Here is a 22,496-nt window from a genome sequence, read left to right as displayed (position 1 = left end):
CTCAAGTTCCAATCTTCAACTTGAGACAATCAAACCGTCTCCCCATGACATTCGATGGCATTACAATTGCCAAATTCCCCACCGTCACCATCTTGGAGATCACCATTGACCAGAAAATTAACTGGAACAGACATATAAATACTGTCGCTACAAGAGTAGATCAGATGCTGGGAAGTTTGCAGCGAGTTACTCCCCAATACCTGTCCACCATCTACAGGGCACAAGTCAGGAATGTGATGGAATATTCTCCACTTGCCTGGATGAGTGCAGCTTCAACAACACTCGAGAAGCTTGATACCAACCAGGACAAAGCCCACTGATTGGCACCCCATCCACCAGATCCCTCCACCAATGAAGCACAGTGGCAGCAGTGTGTACCATCCACAAGATGCACTGCAGCAACTCACCTAGTTTCCTTCGAGAGCACCTTTCAAACTTGCGACCTCTACCACCTAAAAGGACAAGGGCAAGCAGATGCATGGGAACACCACCACCACTTGCAAGGTCCCCTCCAAGCCACACACCATTCCTGACTTGGAACTATATCGTGTTCCTTCACTGTCACTGGGTCAAAATCCTGGAACCCTGGCACCCACCCAACCCCCCAACCACCTTTACAAATGTTGTAAACGTACCCATACCAGATGGACTACAACAGTTCAAGGCAGCTCACCATCGCCTTTTAGGGACAATAGGGATGGCCAACAAATGCTGGCCTAGTCAGTGATGCCCACATCCCATGAAAGAATAAAAAAAGAGTAGTGGTGCACACTACTCTGAAATAACTGAGTACTTGTCCCTGATGCTGAATATTTACTGGGGGAGAAATTTGCTTGGACTGTGTCTCTTCTAGCAATGCTACACAGACTTACCTTGATTCAGTGGGCAGGCAGGACTGCAGACCATGCAGCTTTGCTTGTAGCACTGCTTGTTTATGGGGAATCAATGCAACTCTGCATAGCACCACTAGAAATGATGCTACATGAACAAATTTCTCCCCCCACTGTACTTTACAATAGTAGGGGCAGCTCCTTCCTATGGCTGTAGTCCAGATACCATGTTCCGGAAGAATCCGTGCTTCTGGAGGATAAACAGGTGGATCGAAATCCTGCCAGAGTTGGTCACAGTTCTGTGAGTCTGAACAGCTTTTATCTGTATCCACATTAAGGGCTGTGTCATGGTGAATGAAAGGAGATTTGCAAACCATTATTGTGAGGATCCAACCAACCCGAAAGGTTTATAAATGCTAAACCTACCTGCTGCTGAGAATAAAATCAAATCACACAACAATTGATTGCATTTCTTCCAATTAGTCATACCAGAGCTAATCTGTTGCCTATTTTCCATTCCCATATTTCCACTGACCTTCAGCTTTATAAAATGATTCAATTTCTCCAGGTCTTGAGTAGCAGCATCCCAGCCAGCATTTACTATCCTCCTAGTGAAAGCACTGTACCAAAATTACAGGTCGTATATGTTTGTAAATCTTTTACTTGTGGCTAAAGCGTGCAAACATTTTCTAACTGCAGCATCCCCCCCCAGGCCCCGTCCCCAACGCCCCTCCCCACCCCACCAACACTAGCGCCTGGGGAACCAACACAAAGAGATGAGAAGAGTTAGCATTAATCTCAGGTTTGGTCGTTAAATGCAGTTCAAAATAGCTAGCCTCATTCAGTAGAAGGCGTTACCTAATGCCTTGTCGAATATCTTGTGTATAGGCTTGTGTGGACATAAACACAGTGTGGGGCAGAAAGTCCTGTTCTGTGCTGTAAATTCTGTGATTAGGATCTGGTCAGTGTTGCCTGAGTACAGGTAGTCCAGGTGTGCAATTGCAAATACTGCACCAGCACAAAACTGCCTAGATTTCTCATTTAGTGAAAGAAAATCAAAGCACAAGGCGGCGTTTGATTAAAATTCACAAACTATAATACAAGCTGTCAGGAAATCTGATCGCCAGCAGCTTGAAGCAGTTAATAAATCTTTTGATCTGCTTTAGTTTTTATATGGGCCCAATGTTTGTTCTCCATATGTTAAGCACTTGATTAATCACATCAAAAGGTTTTTTTTTTCCCTGCCAGATTTGATTCTAATCTTTTTCATGTTTCATTGTTTAGGATTTCCCTATAAAACAAGCCCTTGTCCTTTAAATGAGTGACCAGGTAGTGCTCATAAATCTCTGTCAAACAACTGCTGGTGCATGGAGGTCATGCTGACTGATTTGGTCCCACAATCCTTTGTACTCCGCACCCTCAGTGGAATGTTCTAGAATGAACTCGACTTTCTCTTGGCCACCTGTGTAATTTATCTGTGGTCCAGGCTATGTTTTTTTTTTTGTTTTCATGTTGTCAGAGAGCCATTTTGACTCCCCAAGCCTCTCATTTTGTTTTCGGAGGAGTTGCAATAGGACAAACTAGTGTCAGGATTTGGGGGCAGCTTTATTCTTCTTGATTTCTTCAGCCCCTTTCTTACCTCATTCAGTCAGGTGGCTGGAGTGCGGTCTGAATAAACACTCGCATAACAACTAACTTTTTATCTTTGAACCTTCTGGAACATTCCTGTCTAAAAGTATCCAAAAAAAAAAAATCTTAATGTAATTTCTACAATGTGCTTACTCCAATCTAGGGACTGTCTAATGTTTATTTAACAATATGAAAGCACTTTACACATCAGATGAGTTAAATATCTTAGGAAAGGAGCGTAGATAAGTTGAAAATAAATAACCAGGACAGCTTTTCAACAGTGCCTTGCACAATGGAAAAAAATAATTATTTTCTCCTCATCTAACAGATGTGGGAGTCTGAGAATTGGGGTTATGTGTTGTTGTTATATCTCTATACAGTGACAATATTGAGCAGGACTTTCTGCTGAAGGCATGGAATTGGTCTTTTAAAGATGGCCAAGGGCCCATAAAATTTAGGTTGAATCCTAGCTAGGCTCAAGAAATGCATATGAACATACAAAATAGGAGCAGGAGTAGACCATTCAGCTTCTCAAGCCTGCTCCACCATTCAATAAGATCTGATTGTGGCCTCAACTCCAATTTCCTGTCTACCCCCTATACCCTTAGATTCTTGAATGGCAAAGGGGTCAATCTAATTCAACCTTTAAAAATATTCAATGATCCTGCCTCCACCACTCTCTGGGGAAGGGAGTTCCACAGACTCGCCACTCTCTGAGAGAAAAAAAATTCTCATCTCCGTCTTAAATGGGAGACCGCTTATTTTTAAACTGTGTCCCCTAGTTCTAGTCTCTCCTACAAGGGGAAACATCCTTTCTGCATCCACTCTGTCAGTCCCCTTGGGATCTTGTATGTTTCAATAAGATCACCTCTTATTCTTCTAAACCTCAATGGACACAGGCCCAACCTATCCAACCTTTCCCCATATGATAATCTCCCTCCATCCCAGGAATCAATCGAGCGAATCTCTGAACTGCTTCTAAAGAAACTATATCCTTTCTTAAATAAGGAGACCAAAACTGTACACAGTACTCCAGATGTAGTCTCATGAGTACCCTATGCAACTGTTGCAAAACTTCTACTTTTATGTTCTATTTCCTTTGCAATAAATGACAACTTTCCATTTGCCTCCCTTGCTGTACCTGCATGCTAACTTTTTCTGATTCATGTACCAGGACACCCAGATCCCTCTGTACCTTGAGTAATGCAATCTCTCCCCATTTAAATAATATGCTGCTTTTATTGTTTGAAGAACTAAACTGTCTGTTCTGACAATCAATGATAATCTTTAATATGGTCTCCCCTTTCACAGAATTGAGATCACAAGAATGGCGTCAGGTGACTGACTCAATTTGTTTTGTTAATTATTTGGCATTAGGAACTAATAGTCACATAAAAAGATGTAACAAATCACTGGAAGGATTGCTTGTTTACGCCTTTCAGCTAGGAATTAGGGTGAAGCCATCCTGTAATGTTTTTCTGGGTTTTGGTTATTTGGGTTTGCGGAAACCCATTATGGTGCTGAAGAAGCTATTAAACAATTTACTGAGCAATGCACATCAATCGAATTTCAGCTTGTCTGTTATGAAGTTCACAGCTTCTCCCTACAGTTGCACACCTCACTTACTCAATCTTTGAGATCTCAGGTAGAGGCTGGCAAGAGCCAAAGCTCACCCAGTTTAACTGGCAAAAATGGTACTGGTTTAGTAACATACATCATTGGTAAGCTTTGCACTGCCAGTCTGTCTTGGGTCACCTTACCTATTGGGCCATTGGCCCAGAGGATTATCAGGAACAATATGGGAAGCATTCTGACCTTTAGTTACAGATTTGCCATAACAGATTTACCTCTCCAAATCCTATCAGGCTAGGCTGGTCACATTAGCAGCACCATCATGGTGTATTGTGAAGCTGTGCATCGCAGGGTTATTGTCTCAATCCCAGAGGGCAGAATCAGGCCTAATATCCTGCTGTTTATCAATATCGAGAGCAAACTCAGGACATTATGTTGGGGAATCTCCATTGGTTGGTGGAAAAGGGGGATTGTTTGCTGGTGGGGGAGCAGAATCCCAGCAGAAATTCATCCCTGTATCTTCAAGTGACTCTTTCTACTAAACATCTGCAATTCTTTCGGAAATGTCTGGGCCTGATGATTTGAGGCTGTGTCTTGTTAGTGACAAGGACATCAGGTAGAGAGGGTGACATTCACTTTGCCTCAAGTAGGCTCAGCAAGTTTCTCATTGAACTTTGCCGGGATCGCGAGGTGGGATTAAACATGACAGCTTCCAACTTCTTCAAGGTAGGGAAGAGCCAACTGCAGCCATGCCGGTGCTTTTGACCACAGTTGTGGCCAAGCTAATCTATTTGATAAGCATCATACTCGCAAAACTCACAATTGGTTCCACATTCAAGCTTCATGTCTGTCCAAGGAGTCTATACTCTGGGGTTTCCTGCATCCATTTCTCAGCTGGCAAGGTGGAATGATTGGCATGGGTTGGGCTTTTGAATCCATTTCCATCATATTTGGAAAAGAATGGTTTGATGGTCTCACCACAGGCTTTGGCTGCTTTTCTCTTTAGGGCACGTCAGTACACTATTGGGGGAAGGAAATCAGCCAATAAACGTTAAAAGATGAAACTCTTACTTCATCAGCTCAACTTGACCACACTGTTGATGAAAAATAATACACCTTTTGGTAATGGTTCAAAAACTCTGTGGACTACAACCTAAGTTTGGGAAGCAGAACATTTCTAATCACGCTGCTGGTGTTTTCCACAGTTCCAATGGGCCCAATAGAAAAAAAATTATACCAATCATGAACTTTTACTGAAGCACTACAGGCAACACAGATATACAATCACCAACTTTTAGCATCGCAAAGGTCCCTTTCTCTTTGGTATAGCAGCAGGCACCATTACTGCTATACAAACTGGAAAGCTGAATGTATTTTAGTGTCAACATCAATAGCAAGAAGACACGGGAGTGGTGTTTAGATATTCCCGGTGGTGGGGGTTCTATCTCTCTTCCCTTGGTGGTTGAAATGATGGAGAGAAGAACCTGAGTCATTGATTTGTAGTGGTCTAGTGTTGCCAACCCTCCAGGAATCGAAGATCAAACTCCAGGATGCTGCTGTGTGCAATGCTGGAGAAAAATTGCCAAGACATTAAAAAAGTTTGTTTTTGTTTTGTCAGTTTCTTTGAGTTTTTCTCTTTACCAGATATAAAAATATTGAAAATGGCGGAAAAAGGCTGTTTGACAAGCATTATCCAATTGGGTAGTGAGTCTTTTTGCTTTTCAGTTGGCATAGGAAAGCCGTACATCACAAGGATGGATGTGTTCGGTAACAAATAGCTAGAGCTTGGGGCAAGTCATGTTATGAAACCTCCAGGAATACATTTATTCACAGTTGACAACCCTGTGGTGGTCCCTGGAGAGCTTTGTGCCCACTGATTGCATAAGGTTTTAATTTCATATAAATATATTTGAGTGCACATCCTTTAATAATTCAAGAAAACTATATTTACCAAGAGCAGTGCAGTCTGTAAAGAGAGTGAAGACTGTTAGTGTTATTTATAGAGATGCTTGTTCCAAGGCCTTCATTTAACTGCTTTTCAAGTGTTCTTAATACTGAAAATTTACTGCCCAACCAGTATTGTCTTTTCACCATCTTCAGAACACTCTGTGCTTGCACTTTCTTTTCCCTGAGGTGCATGGTGACAGAGTGTTGCTGCCAACTGTGCTCATTAAGAAAAATAATTTATACTTAAATTGTGTTGCAATTAAACAGCATCCGGTATGCATGAGCAGGCCTTCAAATGAACAATATGTTAGTGATCGCAGCTCTGAAGAGGCTACAAGGCCCTCATTAACATTACAGCTTCCCAGAGGCCTTGTTAGTCATTTACTGTGTCAGCCAGATTGTCCAGAAGAATTGTGGGACAGAGAGAGGCCCTGTCTGTTAACTGAGGCGGCAAATCGTACTATGGTGACATTTGAGAGTGCGGGGCAGGAGGTCTGGAAGGTGCAATAATCAGTCAGGACTTTAATTAAATACAGAGGAGCTGTTGTTGTCCCACTGAGAAGGTGGGAGGTGAGAGTCACCGTAACGGCCTGTACTGCACAGGTTTCATCCAACAATGTGGTGGACTGCAAATCCACTGATCCTCATTTCAGTCAAGCTGTCTTTGAAGATTTTAAACTGCCTCCAGAAGAGAGTTTATTATTAAACTTTCACTGATCTTCAATTATTGAAAGACTGAACGGATTTCAGTTCCTTTTGTTTATAATTGTTAAGGGTTTAAATATGGTCGACATAGAGAAGATGTTTTTGCTTGTGGGGAGTCCAAAATTAGGGCCAATAGATATAAGATGGTCACTGATAAATTCAGTCAGAAATTGAGGAGAAGCTTTGAGTATGTGGAACTTGTTACCACAAAGTGGTTGAAGTGAATAGCATGGACGCATTTAAGAGGAAACTTGATAAAGGAGAAAGGAATAGAAGGACATGCCAATAGGATGCAATGAAACAGATAGAGTTAGAGGAGGCATCTGTGGAACTTAAACACCAGCTGAATTAGTTGCTTTTGTGCTTTAAATTCTATGTAATATTGCACCAGGGAGCCTTTTAAATAATTTTAAAACAATTATACATGGTGGGAAATCGCAATGAAGACATGGAGGTAATGAACATTGATGGGTTAAGCAAATATGCAGGGATCTTTACCATTTTAGTTGTATTCCTGTAAAACAATATGGGCCTGAATTTTTTGGATGGTTGGATCTCACTTCCTGCCACCCAAAGTGCTCCACAGCCATTTCATGCTCGAATGAGCGTTAAATGGCTGCAGGTGGCATTTCCTTCCCCCCCCTCCAACCCCAGTTGGCAACTCTCCAGTCCTTGCAGTGACAGCACCGCAGTGGACAGAAGAAACAACGCAGGAGGGCGTCTGAGCCTAGGTCTGGGCACTGGAGGCCCAGTTAAGTTCAAGGGGTCCCAGGGCAGGGAGGGTAGGGAAGGCCTGGAGGTGCATGAAGGAGGCATCTGGGCTGGGGAGGAAGGGAGGTCCGGAGGCCACTTAATGGGATGGGAGGGGTGCCTGACTTTAGAAGGAGCCTCCTGATGGAGGCATCCCACGCCCCTCCCCACCTTCCCGCCCAAGATGTAACTTGTTTTTTTCGAGTATCCCCAATGGAAGTTCAATCCTCCCATCAGCCTAAAAATTAAGGGCCTTAATTGGGGCAAGGACAGGCTTCCCGTCCGAGACCTTGCCCTCCCCAGCATAAAGTTGCTGTGTGGTTGGAGCAGGCGGGAACCCGGAGGGTTCAATTTCACACTCGCCCCCCCGACCTTTCACCTAAAAACCTGTTGGTGGGGGAGCATCAAATTCTAGCTGTGGTGATGATTTAGCCTAGGCCAGTGGAACTTAGGCCGGAATTTGTCAGTCCCTCACGTCAGCAGGATTTTTTTGGTCCCGCCGATGTGAATGGAGATTTCAATGGCTTGCCAGCCCCTCCGTGGGGAAACCTGCCATGAGGGCACTGGAAAATACCGGCCTTAATTAGGAAGATTGTCCTGTCACCTATTTAGGTGCATTGGATTGCCTGGACACAAGGGAATTTGATGGGCAGAACGCACACCCATGAGGGTCCAAATCTGTACAGAAAAGCTACTCCAGTAGCTTTTTTATTATTTAAAAAAATTACTTCTGTTTATCTGTCAGTCTATATCTTCTCTCTCCTCTGTCTCTCGTGTCTCATGTCCTCACCTGGCTCCAGAGACCTTTAGCCAAGTCTGACACACTCACCAGCTTGTGGCTGGATGCCTGCAAGTAAGTGTAATATGCTCACCATAATTCCTGACTTATTAATGGCAATCCCCTTTCAGTACTTGATCATATAAACAGGGCTTCCAGTGTTGCCCTATGCTATGTTGTGTACAGGATTACGTTTAAAGAGCTCAGTACAAAGGTGATTACTTTGTAAGGCCATTACTCAGTGTTTTATTTGATTATTTTCTGTTGTCACTTTAGTTTTAAAGAGGTTTTGTGGTGATTTATGTATTGCGAACCTTTTCTGCATCAATTCCAATAGAAGCACATTGGGTTGCCCCTTGGGTATTCCTTTACAACTTGGCAGAAAAAGAGGATGCCACACACACCAGGCACTCCACGCTCTCTGGTACTTCCACACCAGCATCCATAGGCAGGGTTTAACCTATCTATGATCGTCAGTAGAGCACTGCATGAAGAGGCTGTTATTTACAAGAGATGCCATGCTGAGCATGAATCAACCAGACCAGACAGGGCAAAATATCCAATATTGGCTCATCCACCCTTAAAACATTCTCCAAAATTTTGATATTGCACATTTTATACTGTTGTCCAAAATCAAAATTACACACCCTCCCCAGGATTGTTTGAAGCTTCTTTTGGGGTTGTAAACACTAAGGCAACCGGCTGCCCTTGGATGTATAAAGCGAATGACTAATGTGTTATTAAAAACAAAAAGTGCTGGAAAAACTCAGCACATCTGGCAACGTCTGTGGAGGGAGAAACCGAGTTAATATTTCAAGTCCAATCTGGCTTCTTCAGAACTGAAGAGAGGCAGAAATGTGATGGATTTTATGCTGTTCAGAAAGGGTGGAGGGTCAAATGGGAAGGTCATGATAGGTTAGACGGTGGGGGAGATTAAATTACAAAGATGTCATGGAACAAAAGGCAGAGATAGTGGGAACGGTAGCAGTAAAGGAACAAACAATTGGTCTAGAGCCGGTGTTAATAGTAGAATAAAGGTTAGTGCTGTCTGAAAACAAAATATGAGAGCAAGGTACAGACTGGCACTAGGGGAAAAAAATACAAACTGGAGCACAGAGTTCATGGTCTGAAGTTGCTGAACTCAACATTGAGTCCAGAAGGATGTAAAGTGCTTAATCGAAAGATGAGGTGCTGTTCCTCCAGCTTGTGTTGGGCTTCACTGGAACATTGCAGTAGGCCGAGGACAGAAACGTGAACATGAGAGCAAGATGGAGAATTGATATGGCAAGTGACCAGAAGGTCAGGGTCATGTTTTCGCACTGAATGGAGCTGTTCTGCAAAGCGGTCACCCAGGTCTGCATTTGGTCTCCCCAGTGTAGAAGAGACCACATTGTAAGCAGCAAATACAATAGACTTAAATTGAAAGAGGTACAAGTAAATCACTGCTTCACATGGAAGGAGTGTTTGGAGTCTTGGACAGAGGAAGGAGGAGGTAAAGGGACAGGTGTTACACATCCTGCAATTGCATGGAAATGTGCTGTGTGAAGTGAATGAGGTGTTGGGGATGACAGAGGAGTGGACCCAGGGTGTCACGGTGGGAATGGTCCCTTCAGAATGCTGACAAGGGAGGGGAGTAGAAGATGTGTTTTGTGGTGGCATCATGCTGAAGTTGGCAGAAACAACTGAGGATAATTCTTTGAATGCTGAGGCTGATGGAGTGGAAAGTGAGGATAGTGGGAACCCTATCATGGTTCTGGGAGGGAGGGAAAGGGGTGAGGGTAGAAGTGCAGGGAATGGGCCAGACAAGGTTGAGGGCCCTGTCAACCACAGTGGGATGGAGGTTGAGAGGAATCCTTGGTTGAGGAAAAAGGAAGACATGTCTGAAGTGCTGTTGTGAAGGGAGCATATGGACCAACCACATAAACACTGTGGCTAGAAGATCAGGTCAGAGTCTGGGAATTCTGCAGAGATTGACTCAACTCCTGACTCCCCAAAGACTGTTCACAAGCTACAAGGCACAAATCAGGAGTGTGATGGAATAATTCCCACTTACGTGGATGAGTGCAGCTCCAACAACGCTTAAGCTCGTTGCCATCCAGGACAGCCCACTTGACTGACACCCCATCCACAAACATTCACTCCCTCCACCACTGACACACAGTGGCAGCTGTGTGTGCCATCTACAAGATGCACTGCAGCAACTCCCCAAGGCTCCTTCAACAGCACATTCTAAACCTGCGACCTCTATCACTTAGAAAGACAGGGGCATCAGATGCATGGGGACAACACCACCTGCAAGTTCCCCTCCAAACCACACACCATCCTGAATTGGAAATATATCACCGTTCCTTCACTGTCACTGGGTCAGAACCGTGGAACTCCCTACCTAACACCAAATAGACTGCAGCGGCTCAAGAAGGCAGCTCACCACTACCTTCTCAAGGGCAATAAATGCTGGTCCAGCCAGAGACGCCTGCATCCCATGAACAAATAAATTAAAAAAAATCATCAGAATAGACATGCTGGAGACTGAAAAACTGGAAGAATGGTATGGAGTCCTCACAAGAAGCAGGGTTAGGTGTAGTTGAGGTAGCTGAAGGCTTGTAATGAATATTTGCAGATAGTCTACCCCCAGAAATGGAGACTGAGAAGTCAAGTAAGGGAAGGGGAATGTTGGAGATGGATCAAGTGAAGGTGAGCTAAGGTGACAACATGTTGTTTGCATGAGCAAGCTATTATATTGCCTTCGCCATGGACAATTGACAGCAGCATTAGAGGGTTTATATCATTTTATATAGTAGCAGAATGTCCAACAGAAAAGCATTATAGATTGTACCCCTGGGCCCTATGTCCCCATGTATTTCATTACACAATTCCACTACACAATGACTACCCACAGGAATAGAGAATTTATTCATCTCTCCCAATGTGCGGTTTGTTTCTGACCATCAACACTGAATTATACAAAGTAATGTTCACCTCCACGGCAGCTTGCACAAATGTCCTTACTTTAAGGAAATCTATGATCAAACCATTATCAGACCCACAAAGACATAGCCAAGTGGTTCCTGGTCAATCAAGGCTATTCCCTGGTGCCATTGGTCATGCTGTCTACGCAACGTTGAAAAGCACCATTTGAGCATAGTTATAACATCCAGCACTCACCACTGAGCACACTATTGACAAGTTGATTGGCTGGATTGATCTGGAAGTGTCCTGCAGTACAACCTGGCACGGGCTTCATGGTTTGTTGTTGCATGCTACTCAATTTTGCCCTGCAAAGAGGTATCATTTTAAAGGCCTGAATGGAGGAAGGGTATTATTTCATCAGGCCAATAATTAAACCAAATCTGGGCAGCAAGAGCCATCCAGGAAATTCTCTCACAAGATATCTCTGAATTTTCCCATTGCTCGCTACAAATACGCCTTCAGTTACCAAAACTTTACATCTGCCATCCAACTGGTGTGACCCTTGATGAAATCACAACATGCATCCCAGGTGCATGAATATCCTATGCTTCTAGATTTATTATTACCAGGCATGTCTTGTATGAATGTCAGAGTTTTCTTCCAATACATGAACATTTTGGCTGCTGTGTATTCAGAGTAGTACCTTGGGGCTGAGGTGGCCTTAACCTCTCGGCAGCAGAATCCTGAAGATCTGCTGCTGGCCATCTCATTCTGTAACTGTGGTTAGCCTCTGAAACTATCAGAGGAATGCTTGGTTATGCTGTGCCCAGCCTTACCTCAGTAAATGCTTGAGCATGCCGACCGATCAGCATGGTTAAAGAAAAGATGGCACTGATAAGTTCATTGAAACTCTCCCTGCCCCTCATGGTCCTCTCTAACTGATCATCAAACCTGTTGAATTTAGTAGAGATTGTTTACTTTACCTGGCCTTCCTATCTCCTGGCGGCCACAGATGAAGCAGACACGTTTATTGAATCCAAATCCAAACATGGATGGGAAGTGGGCAAGTAACAGGAATATAGGCTTCAGGATAAGCTAACCATGCAACTGCTTGGCACATGAAAGGTATTCATGTTGAAGGAATGAATTGGCTTTGTGGTGGGAAGTCTGTCCTAGAAACTTCCAGCCACAGACTTAATCAGGGGGGAGATGGGAAGGCGGAGGGGTCCCCACCATCTACCCACCCTCAACCCGACTAAATGCACCCCCACAACCAACCCAGCACAGGAAAGGGCATTAAATTCCACTCAGTGAATTACTTTTGAAATGCAGTCAACTGTCTTGAAGATGAACCTAGGGCCAATTTGTGCACAGTGAGGCCCCACAAACAATAAATGATGAGGTTGGTTGAGGGAGTACAGCTGGCAAGAGCACAGAGAAAGCGTGATTTTTGCTTCTTACTGCAGGGCTGCTGTTTGGTTCTGTACTGAAGTTATTTGCTTGTTGGCATCAAACTCCAAGTCCAAGTTACAATATGAACACTGGAAACTATGGATCATATTACAGAGTTACTTCCTGTTTGAAAATGTAAATAGGGGTACAATTGCCACTGTATTGCAGTGTAATCAGCAGTGGAGGTATTTACTGTATATCACAACTGCCTATGAGACATCATCTGTTCTGGAGAACGTATTAGTTGTTGAAATAGTTTTTCGAGGCCTGAGAACTGTCACCATTTATCAGGACTCAGAATCCCTCTGCTGGTTCACAGCACTCATTGCACCTTAACACAGAAATGAAAGGAAAAGGGGGGTTCTTTTGTCCAAAGCGTGAAAACAAGCCCCAATAAGAGTAGCTTGGTTTTCTTTAAAGTCTGGATTTAGCACAACATTTTGGTCCTAACTGCTGATTGCCATCAGTTTATTTTGCCTGGAGGTGCTGAATCAGAAATCTGGAGCTTTAGCGCTTGAAGCTGCAGATTAGACATAGTTTTCTACACCCGTTTCCACTGTAGGTGTGGACTGCCCTGGCTGGCATGCAGTGGCCCATTGCAGGATGACTCAAAAGGAGAGGGGGCTGAGTCACTGTGTCACTGGTGCAGGCCCAGAGGAGCAGGGATATCCTTTACCTGCAGGGGTCAAAAGTATGCCACCATACCCTCCTGTTCCTCCCACCTGCAGCCACTGGTGCTGCTACACTTGGCCTGAATTGTCGTCCTCCCATCTCTCATCCAGATCATAGGGGAGCCCTAGTAAGGTGCCCATGATTGAATAATATTTTTCTCCTGTTGACTCCTGTAAGGTACAGCAGCAACACTGTTAGCTCTCCTCAGGGAGTTTCCAGAATAAATGTTGCTCGAGTGCTGGTGAAATCCTTACCCGGGGCTGGATTTTCTGCTTGGGGCCGGGATTCCATTATCAGGATCAAATGCAGGTCACAACCCTGTGTTGTGTTGGGAATTATCCCCTGGTTGTGATTTATGATTGGCCAGTTAGTGGCTGGGGGCACACTTGCTGTCCAATTAAGGGTGGTGGGTGGGCTTCTGATGCTAGAAGGCCAATAGGAGGCCCTCCAGCGATGATACATCGGCAGTCCCGCTACCCGTGGCGTAGCTCGTCCTTGAAATAGTGCTGTGGGATCTTTTATATCCACCTGATAGGGCAGATAAGGAGTGTTGGAGGAAACACCAAATGAATTTCCTGTTCAGCTTCAAATGGCATGGCAGGTTGTGTAATCATCCTGACCTTGAATTATCTAAGGGCGGATCTCAGCTCAATATCAGAAGGACAGCATCTCTGAAAAGGCAGCACCCTCTCAATACAGCCCTGGAGAGTCAACCTAGATCAACCCAATTGCTGGACGGAAATCAAATGCACAAGCTTCAGAGTTCCAATTTTAACACAGGTCACATTCAGGCTGTATGGGTACAGGGTGGAAGGGAATTTCCCCATGAAAAATTCAGTGTGAGGCCTGGGCCTTTATAGTTCCTTGGGCCTCATTTGCATGTCTGGATGCTAACTCCCACCTGAAGTTGGTTGGAATCATGTTACTGATGGCGAGTGAGAGTTGAAAATCAGAACGGTGGAAGTGGGGAGTCACCCATAGAAACGGTCACTGTTCTGTGGGTGTGGAAGGTCGGATGGGAGATTGGTAAGGGAGGGTCTGGGGCAAATGAAGCCTGTTGCATGGGTGGATGGGTTTGGTTACAATCATGCCTTATGAGTGTGCTGTGCTGTCCAAAGACTGAAACACTGAAAAATATAATTGGTCTTTTCTTGTCATGGCTGGGACCTAAGGACCCATTTTAATAGTTAATTCAGATATTCTGTCATTGGAAGGCTGATGGTCGCTACATGTCATTGTGTAACACAGTCTTGTGCATTGTCTCTCTCTCAGAAGAAATTCGCCAGGTATACCTGGAGGTTAAGTACACTTATGCTAACGATCTTGTTCCATTTCAGCCTTGCGGGAGGAGTTCAGACAGCAGCCGAGCAATGTGGTGGTGGTATTGGGTGAACAGGCAGAAATGGAATGCTTGCCACCTCGAGGACATCCAGAGCCAACCGTCACGTGGAAGAAAGATGGGGCACCTCTAAATGAAAAGGACGAACGTTACAGAGTGAGTCCATCACTTTCGTACCTGACCCGTACCAATTGTAGACAACAGTAAGACTTTTTAAAGAAATATTAGTCAGTTCATTAGCTGGTGTGTATGGGAATCCATAATGCTTAAGATTCTCCAAACTAAACTACTGAGGAGGCCAGTTGAGGAGCATTTCCTTTGCCTGATATGGGGTGCACACACTGTCTCCATAGAATAACATCCTCACTTAGTTAAACCAGGGAAATTTGCAGAGCACAGACCATACCCAACCAGCCCGCACTTGTAAAACCTAAAATAAAATGTCTACTGTTAGATGTGATTCCAAGTTTGGGCAGCACTGGCTGAAAAATCCTGAGTGCACTCATAGAAAACCAACAATCAATTTAAGATAATCAGTCAAGCTCATAACGTGGCCCATATACATTTCTAGAAGTGACATAAGTTCATACTCAGGGTCCATTCTCTGCAAACAAATGGAATATTTTCAATCTTGTACCTTTTTTAATTACCCAAAAGTTTGGGGAGTCTGTAGTTCCCTGTGGCTTTCTCCATGGCAACGCTTTGGCCAAACAGAGATGACTTGCCAACCAATCAGCACCCTTTTCTCCTGGAGCATAAATTATTGTGATTGTTTGCAATCTGGCATTCTTGTGTTTGTCCTGATGAGTGTAAGGTGGAAAGCTTTGGCAATATCTCTCTTTTCAGCAATACTCAAGTTCTGTACTACCAAGCAACTGCTAGGTGAGAATATAAGCTATGAGGAGGACACAAAGAGGTTGCAAAGAGATATAGGCTGGTTAAGCGAGTGGGCAACAAGGTGGCAGATGGAGTATAATATGGGAAGTGTGAGATTATTTACATTGATCGTAAGAATAGAAAAACAGAATATATTTTCCAAGGTGTGAAATTTATAAATGTTAGTGTTCATAGTGTTACAATCCCCAGATGAGGTTACTACTGGACAAACTTGATCCAGCTTGATAGATCCTAGCTTTTATTTGTTGTTTAGATGTGTGGAGAGTAGCTCCAGATTTACAGGAGCCAGCTGATGAACTATTAACAAAAGAATAAAACATTTATTCAACAAGAAAAGATTAACTATATTACAATACTCCTTCACCCACAATCTTATTTTTACAGATATATACAGATTTGTAAGGATAACACAAGTTACAAAAGCTATCTTGTACTTTAATGTTCACAGTAAATACACAATCTGTGTAAACCTATGGTGACCTGTGGTGGTCAGGTGCACCAGACTCTAAAACCAAGTGACAGATGCCACCCAAACAGATGCTATGGATCTCTCCTCAACTCCTGCCCCCGCCCCCCCAGATGCTTGCTACACCATGAGTCAACCGGTCTCACGGCACTCCATTTTTCACACGATGGTTTCCAATTTCTACTCTCCAAGACCTCGCCTTGGAATCTTTTCTGAAACCAATGTTTTCTCTCAAACACCTTCCACAAGGGTTTACCTCCAGGGTTTTAACTCTTCTTCTGATGTTCCTCTTCCCTGGGTCACTGCATGCATTTGAAATATCTTCCACACACTCTCACCGACTCAGCGTTAACAGTACACTGCGTTACATGCCCATAGCAAAGAGTTACAGACCTTCAGTTGACTCCTTGGACCTTGCAAGCTGTTCTCACTTTAAACCTGCTTTCTACAGTTTTTGTCTCTCTAAGTCTGAAGCTTTCAACTTGAAGCTAGGAGCCTTTCTCTGCCCCTCACTCTTAATTTCACTTAACAGGACCTTTTCCAGGTTCCTGTTCTTCCTTGGACTAGAAGGTTTGCTTTGGACTTTCCCCTGTTTCACTCTCACTCCTTTGGCTTGTCTGTGGGAGGGACCTGCCTCTCTGGGCCCCTGTTGCTAGGCAACAGCCCAATTCTTTTCTCTTGTTTGCTTAACTTAGCTTATGTCGTAAAACTCTCATTGAAATCAAGCACCTTTTATAAATTAAACTAAAATTCCATTTGACCTTTTCTTAACACACAGATAATGGAATACAAATCAAACTTAAACACTAAAGCTAAAACTAATTCCTTAACACCTACAAATACTAATATAACTTACTGAAACTATCTCTATTTCCTAACAATAGGACTTGCGTATGCTCATAAAAGGAACAGAGAAAGTTAGCATTCGGGTACAGCAAGCAATTAGGAAATCAAATGGCATCTTGGCCTTTATTGCAAGGGGATTGGAGTACAAGAATAAAGAAGTCTTGCTACAATTGTCCCTGGTTTGGTGATACCACACCTGGAATACTGTGGTGCAGTTTTGGTCTCTGTATTTAAGGAAGGATATACTTTCGTTGGAGGCGGTACAGGGAAGATTTAGGCCCTTCGAGGCTGCTTCACCTTCTTCCACTCATAACCCTTGACTCCCTTGTCTATCAAAAATCTGTCTAACTCTGCCTTGACTAAACTTAATGACCCAACCTCTATTGCTCTTTGGGGAGGAGTATTCCACAGACTAACAATCCTCTGAGAGAAAAAAATTCTCTTGTCCACGTCTTAAAAGGGAAACCTCTTATTCTTAAACTCTGTCCAATGGTTCTAGTCTTTCCCAAAGTGGAAACATCCTCCTGGTATCCACCCCATCATGAACCTGTCATGTTTCATTAAGATCACCTCTCACTCTTCTAAACTCCAATGGGTATAGGCCCAACCTGACCCAGAGTGGAACCCAGCTTGATAGATTCTAACTTTTATTTGTTTGTTTAGATATGTGGAGAGTGGCTACTGAACAGAGGCATAGGAGTCAGCTGATGGAATTTTAACAAAAGAATAATACATTTATTCAACAAGAAATAAACTATATTATAATACTCCTCCACCCACAACGATGCCTTTACAGATGTTTATAGTTTTGTAAGGATAACACAAGTTACAAAAGCTATCTTATACTTTAATTTATACAATAAGTACACAGTCCATGTAAATCTATGGCACCCTCTGGTCAGACACACCACACTCTGAAATCAAGTAACAGATGCCACCTCAACCAGATGCTATGGATCTCTCCTCAACTTCCCCCAGATGCTTGTCACATCGTGAGCCAACCGGTCTCACTGCACTCCGTCTTTCACATGGGGGTTTACAATCTCCACTCTCCTCACCTTGGAATCTTCTCCTAAACTGATGCTTTCTTTCAAACGCCTTCCCCAAGGGTTCACCTCCAGGGTTTCAAACTCTCCTTCTGATGTTCCTCTTCCCTGGGTCACCACATGCAGTCAAGCTATCTTCCACACACACTCTATCTCTCTGACTCAGCTGTCAACAGTACACCACTGCTTCACATGCCCATGGCAAGAGTTGCAGACCTTCAGTTGTCTCTTTGGATCTTCTTGCCTCTTGGAAGCTGTTCTTGCTTTAAATCTTTCTGCATCTTTTGACTCTTTAAATCTGAAGCTTAGAGCCTTTCTCTCTGCCCCTCACTCTTAACTTCACTTAACAGGACCTTATCCCAGGTCCCTGTCCTTCATTTGACCAGAAGATCTTCTTTGGACTTTCCCCTCTGCCATTATCCTGGATTTTTGGGGTTTTTCTTAACCTGGAACTGCTATCTGTCCCTTCTGGACTGCTTCTGCTTCACAGCTGTCTTCAACTGAACTCCAACAGCTTCTAAAGCAAACTGCTGTTTCTCTTCTTCTATCTGTGTCTCTGTGGGAGGGACCTGCCTCTCTGGGCCTCTGTTGGTAAGCAACAGTCCAATCCTTCTACCCTTGTATATTTACCTTTACTTTATAGGAGTTGTAAAACTCCTCATTAGAAATGCAAGCACCTTTTTAAAGTGAAACTAAAACTCCATTTGACCTTCCTTAGTACACAGATACAGAAATACAATCAAACATAAACTTTAAAGCTAAAGTGCATTCCTAATACCCACAAATATAAATATAAGTTACTTAAACGATCCCTATTTCCTAACACATGTTCAACCTTTCTTCATAAGATAAGCACCTCATCCCAAGAATAAGACAAATGAACATTCTCTGAACTGCTAATGCAATTATATCTTTTTTCAAATATGGAGACCAAAACTGTACAAACATTCCAGATGTGGTCTCATTAAGGCCCTTTTCAGAAAGTGAAACTTCCCTACATTCATATTCCATTCCCCTTGCAATAAATACCAGCATTCCATTTGCCTTCCTAATCACTTACTGTACCTGCATACTAATTTTTTGTGATTCATGTACCAGGACACCCAGATTCCTCTGTACCACTGACTTTTGCAAACACACTCCATTTAAATAGTATGCTGCTTTTCCATTATTCTTGCCAAAGTGGGCAAGTTCACATTTTCCAACGTTATGCTCCATCTGCCAAATTGTTGTCCATCCTGTCTTTAATCTGTCTTTATCCCTTTGCAGATTCTCTATCTTCCCTTGACAACTTACTTTTCTATATATCTTGGTATCATTGTCAAATTAACTAAATTCAGTTCCCTCATCATGTCATTGATGTAGATTGTAAATAATTGAGGGCCCAGCACTGATCCCTGTGGCACTCCACTAGCTTCAGCTTGCCAACCTGAGAAAGACCCATTTATTCCTACTCTCTGCTTCCTGTTAGCTAACCAACCCTTTATCCATGCAATTATGTTACCCCTACACCATGTAATCTTGCCTTGTGTGGTAAGCTTTGATGTGGCACCTTCTCCAATGCTTTCTGGAAATCCAAATACACATCTACAAGTTTCCCTTTGTCTAACTTGTTTGTAACTTCCTCAAAAAACTCTAATAAATTAGTTAAACATGATTCCCCTTTCACAAAGCCCTGTTGACTCTGCCTGATCAAATTATGATTTTCCAAGTATCCTTAATAACTTCCTTAATAGTGGATTCTAGCAATTTTGTTTGATAATTTAATTATTGAATGATGGAGCAGGCTCAACGGGCTGTATGGTCTACTCAAGCTCCTAATTCTTATTTTCTTGTGTTCACAACTACGAACATCCACTTTTCCCCATAACGGGTAAAATTTTGACTTACGTCTTGTTTTTAAAGACGTATTGAGACCGTGGGAAAGATTTGTCAGAAAGAACATTGTCTTCTTGAAAGTAGGAAATAGACAGCTGGGCTTCTAACAATGGAATGTGATATCCTGACTTATATTCTGGGACTCCCAGCAAAAATGACTTGAACTGATGAATAAATTGACTGTTCCACTATTGTATAACCATTATATTGTGAAGCTCTGTCTTTTTTTTTAAACAAATCTTGTGCTCTGTCTGTTTAGCAAGGGAACATTATTAAGAAAGCCTTTATCTATTTGGATTTGTTTCAGCACTGTGCTTTATCTTTTCCTGCAGGTCACTGTTGGCAAACTCATCATTTCCCAAACTCAATGGAGTGATTCGGGAGTGTACATCTGTGTAGCAATGAATAAAGTGGGACGGCGGGAGAGCAAGGCTGCCCGTTTGTCCGTACTAGGTGAGAGAAACCTTACAATTATTACCAGAGTACAAAACTCCCTCACTAAAGGCTGAAAACAGAATTGGAGATTACAAGGACATGTCGAGTCTGTGTTGATGAAATACTCCATGGAACATGAGATGAATGACTAGTTAATCTGTTTTTGGTACTTTGGTGGAATGTTGGTCAGAACCCCAGGAAAATTCCTTGCTCAACCTTCAGTAATGCAGCGGGGTCAATTATATAATTTCAGATGATTATTTGAAAAGAAAAAATGTGCAAGTATAGGGAGATGGCAGGAGAATGGCACAAGGTGAAATGCTCATTCTTAGAGCTGGTTCAAACACGATGGGCCGGATGGCCTATGTTGTAATGATTCTGTGAATATCCATTTGAGCAATTGGATGTCGCCTCTTTCTAATGGTGCATCTCTGACAATGTAACACTACCTCATTACTACCTTTTGAGTGCTTCTCTACAATCCAGTGGGACAAACCCATGTTCTGCTGTTATGAATGCAGATAAGATTTCAGGGCCACTTCTAATTCTGTCATATACTTGTGGTAGATGAACAGCTGTGGAACAGCTACTTGTGGGGAAATCTACAGAAGAGCAGTGGGGAACATTCAAAAAGGAAATGGGCGGGGGGAGGCGAGGGGGAGTGGCGGGGGGGTGGTGGTGATACAGGCTCAACATGTTCCCTCTAGGATGATAGGAAGGAGTAACAAGCCCAGAGAACCATGGATGACCAGAGATATTCAGGAGACAGTGAGAAGGAAAAGAGAGACTTTTAGCAGGTACAAGGGGAGCAAATCAGTGGAGGCATTAGTGGAGTACAGAAAGTGCAGTGTGGAGCTTAAGAAAGCAATTAGGAGAGCAAAGAGGGTATATGAGAAAGCTCTGGCTGGTAAAAGTAGGGCAAATCCCAAAATATTCAATAATTATATCAATGGGAAGAGGATAACCAGAGAAAGAGTAGGGCCCATTAGGGACCAAGGGGAAAATCTATGGGTGGAGCCAGAGGACATTGGTAGAGTGTTGAATGAATACTTCACATCTGTCTTCACCCAAGAGAATGAGGATGAAGGTATGGAACTCAGGGAGCGAGACTGTGAGGTTCTTAGGGAATGACAAGGTATTGGAGGTGTTGGCAGGCTTAAAAGTGGACAAATATCCAGGTCCGGATGATTTGTGTCCCAGAATGCTGAGGGAGACAAGGGAGGAGATCGCAGGGGCTCTGACCCAAATTTTTAATTCCTCTCTGGCCATGGGATGGGGGAGGTGCCAGAGGACTGGAGAACAGCTAATGTTCCGCTATTTAAGAAGGGTTGTAGAGATAAGCCAGGGAACTACAGACCAGTAAGTCTCATGTAGGGAAACTATTGGAGAAAATTCTGAAGGAGAGAATCTATCTCCATTTGGAGAGGCAAGGTTTGATCAGGGATAGTCAGCATGGTTTTGTTAGAGGAAGGTCATGCCTAACAAATTTGATTGAATTTTTTGAGGAGGTGACCAGGTGTGTAGATGAGGGTAGTGCAGTTGATGTAGTTTATATGGATTTCAGCAAAGCCTTTGACAAGGTCCCACATGGGAGACTTATAAAGAAGGCAAATGCACATGGGATACAGGGTAATTTGATAAGCTGGATTCAAAATGGGCTTAGTTGTAGAAGACAGAGGGTGATGACAGAAGGATGCTTTAGTGACTGGAAGTCAATGTCCAGTGGCAAAGCACTGGGATCTGTGCTGGGTCCCCTATTATTCGTCATTTATATAATCAACATAGATGACCATGTGGGAGGTAGGATTAGTAAATTTGCTGATGACACAAAGATTGGCCAGGTGGTTAACAGTGAGGTTGAGTGCCTTGGACTACAGGAAGATATAGATGGGATGGTCAAATGGGCAGATAAGTGGCAGATGGAATTTAATCCTGAAAAATGTGAGGTGATACACTTTGGAAGGAGTAATATGACAAGGAAGTATTCAATGAACAGCATGACACTAGGAAGTTCTGAGGAACAAAGGGGCCTTGGCATAGATCTCTGAAGGCAGAGGGGCATTTTAGTCGGGTGGTGAAAATGGCACATGGGACACTTGCCTTTATCAGTCAAGGCATAGATTACAAAAGTAGGGAGGTCATGTTCGAGTTGTATAGAACCTTGGTGAGGCTACAGCTGGAGTACTGTGTGCAGCTCTGGTTGCCACATTATAGGAAGGATATGATTGCACTGGAGGGGGTGCAGAGGATATTCACCGGGATGTTGCCTGGGATGAAACATTTAAATTATGAAGAGAGGTTGGATAGACTTGGGTCATTTTCGTTGGAGCAGAGAAGACTGAGG

At 43.3% G+C, this 22,496-nt stretch overlaps 1 protein-coding gene across 2 annotated transcripts in view; it reads left to right on the top strand.

Moving 5' to 3' along the window:
• robo4 (roundabout, axon guidance receptor, homolog 4 (Drosophila)) overlaps window positions 1-22,496 on the top strand; it is a 145,612-nt gene that overhangs the window by 38,635 nt on the left and 84,481 nt on the right. For both annotated transcript variants that reach the window (XM_041174559.1, XM_041174561.1), the window contains 2 exons: window positions 14,583-14,740; window positions 20,050-20,170. In XM_041174559.1, coding sequence (XP_041030493.1) covers window positions 14,583-14,740; window positions 20,050-20,170 — 279 coding nt within the window. The remainder of the gene's footprint in view (window positions 1-14,582; window positions 14,741-20,049; window positions 20,171-22,496) is intronic.

This window comes from Carcharodon carcharias, chromosome 25, assembly GCF_017639515.1.
Source record: "Carcharodon carcharias isolate sCarCar2 chromosome 25, sCarCar2.pri, whole genome shotgun sequence".
Taxonomy (NCBI): domain Eukaryota; kingdom Metazoa; phylum Chordata; class Chondrichthyes; order Lamniformes; family Lamnidae; genus Carcharodon; species Carcharodon carcharias.
The sequence above is the reverse complement of the archived record's forward strand: the minus strand, read 5'-3'. Positions and strand labels throughout refer to the sequence as shown.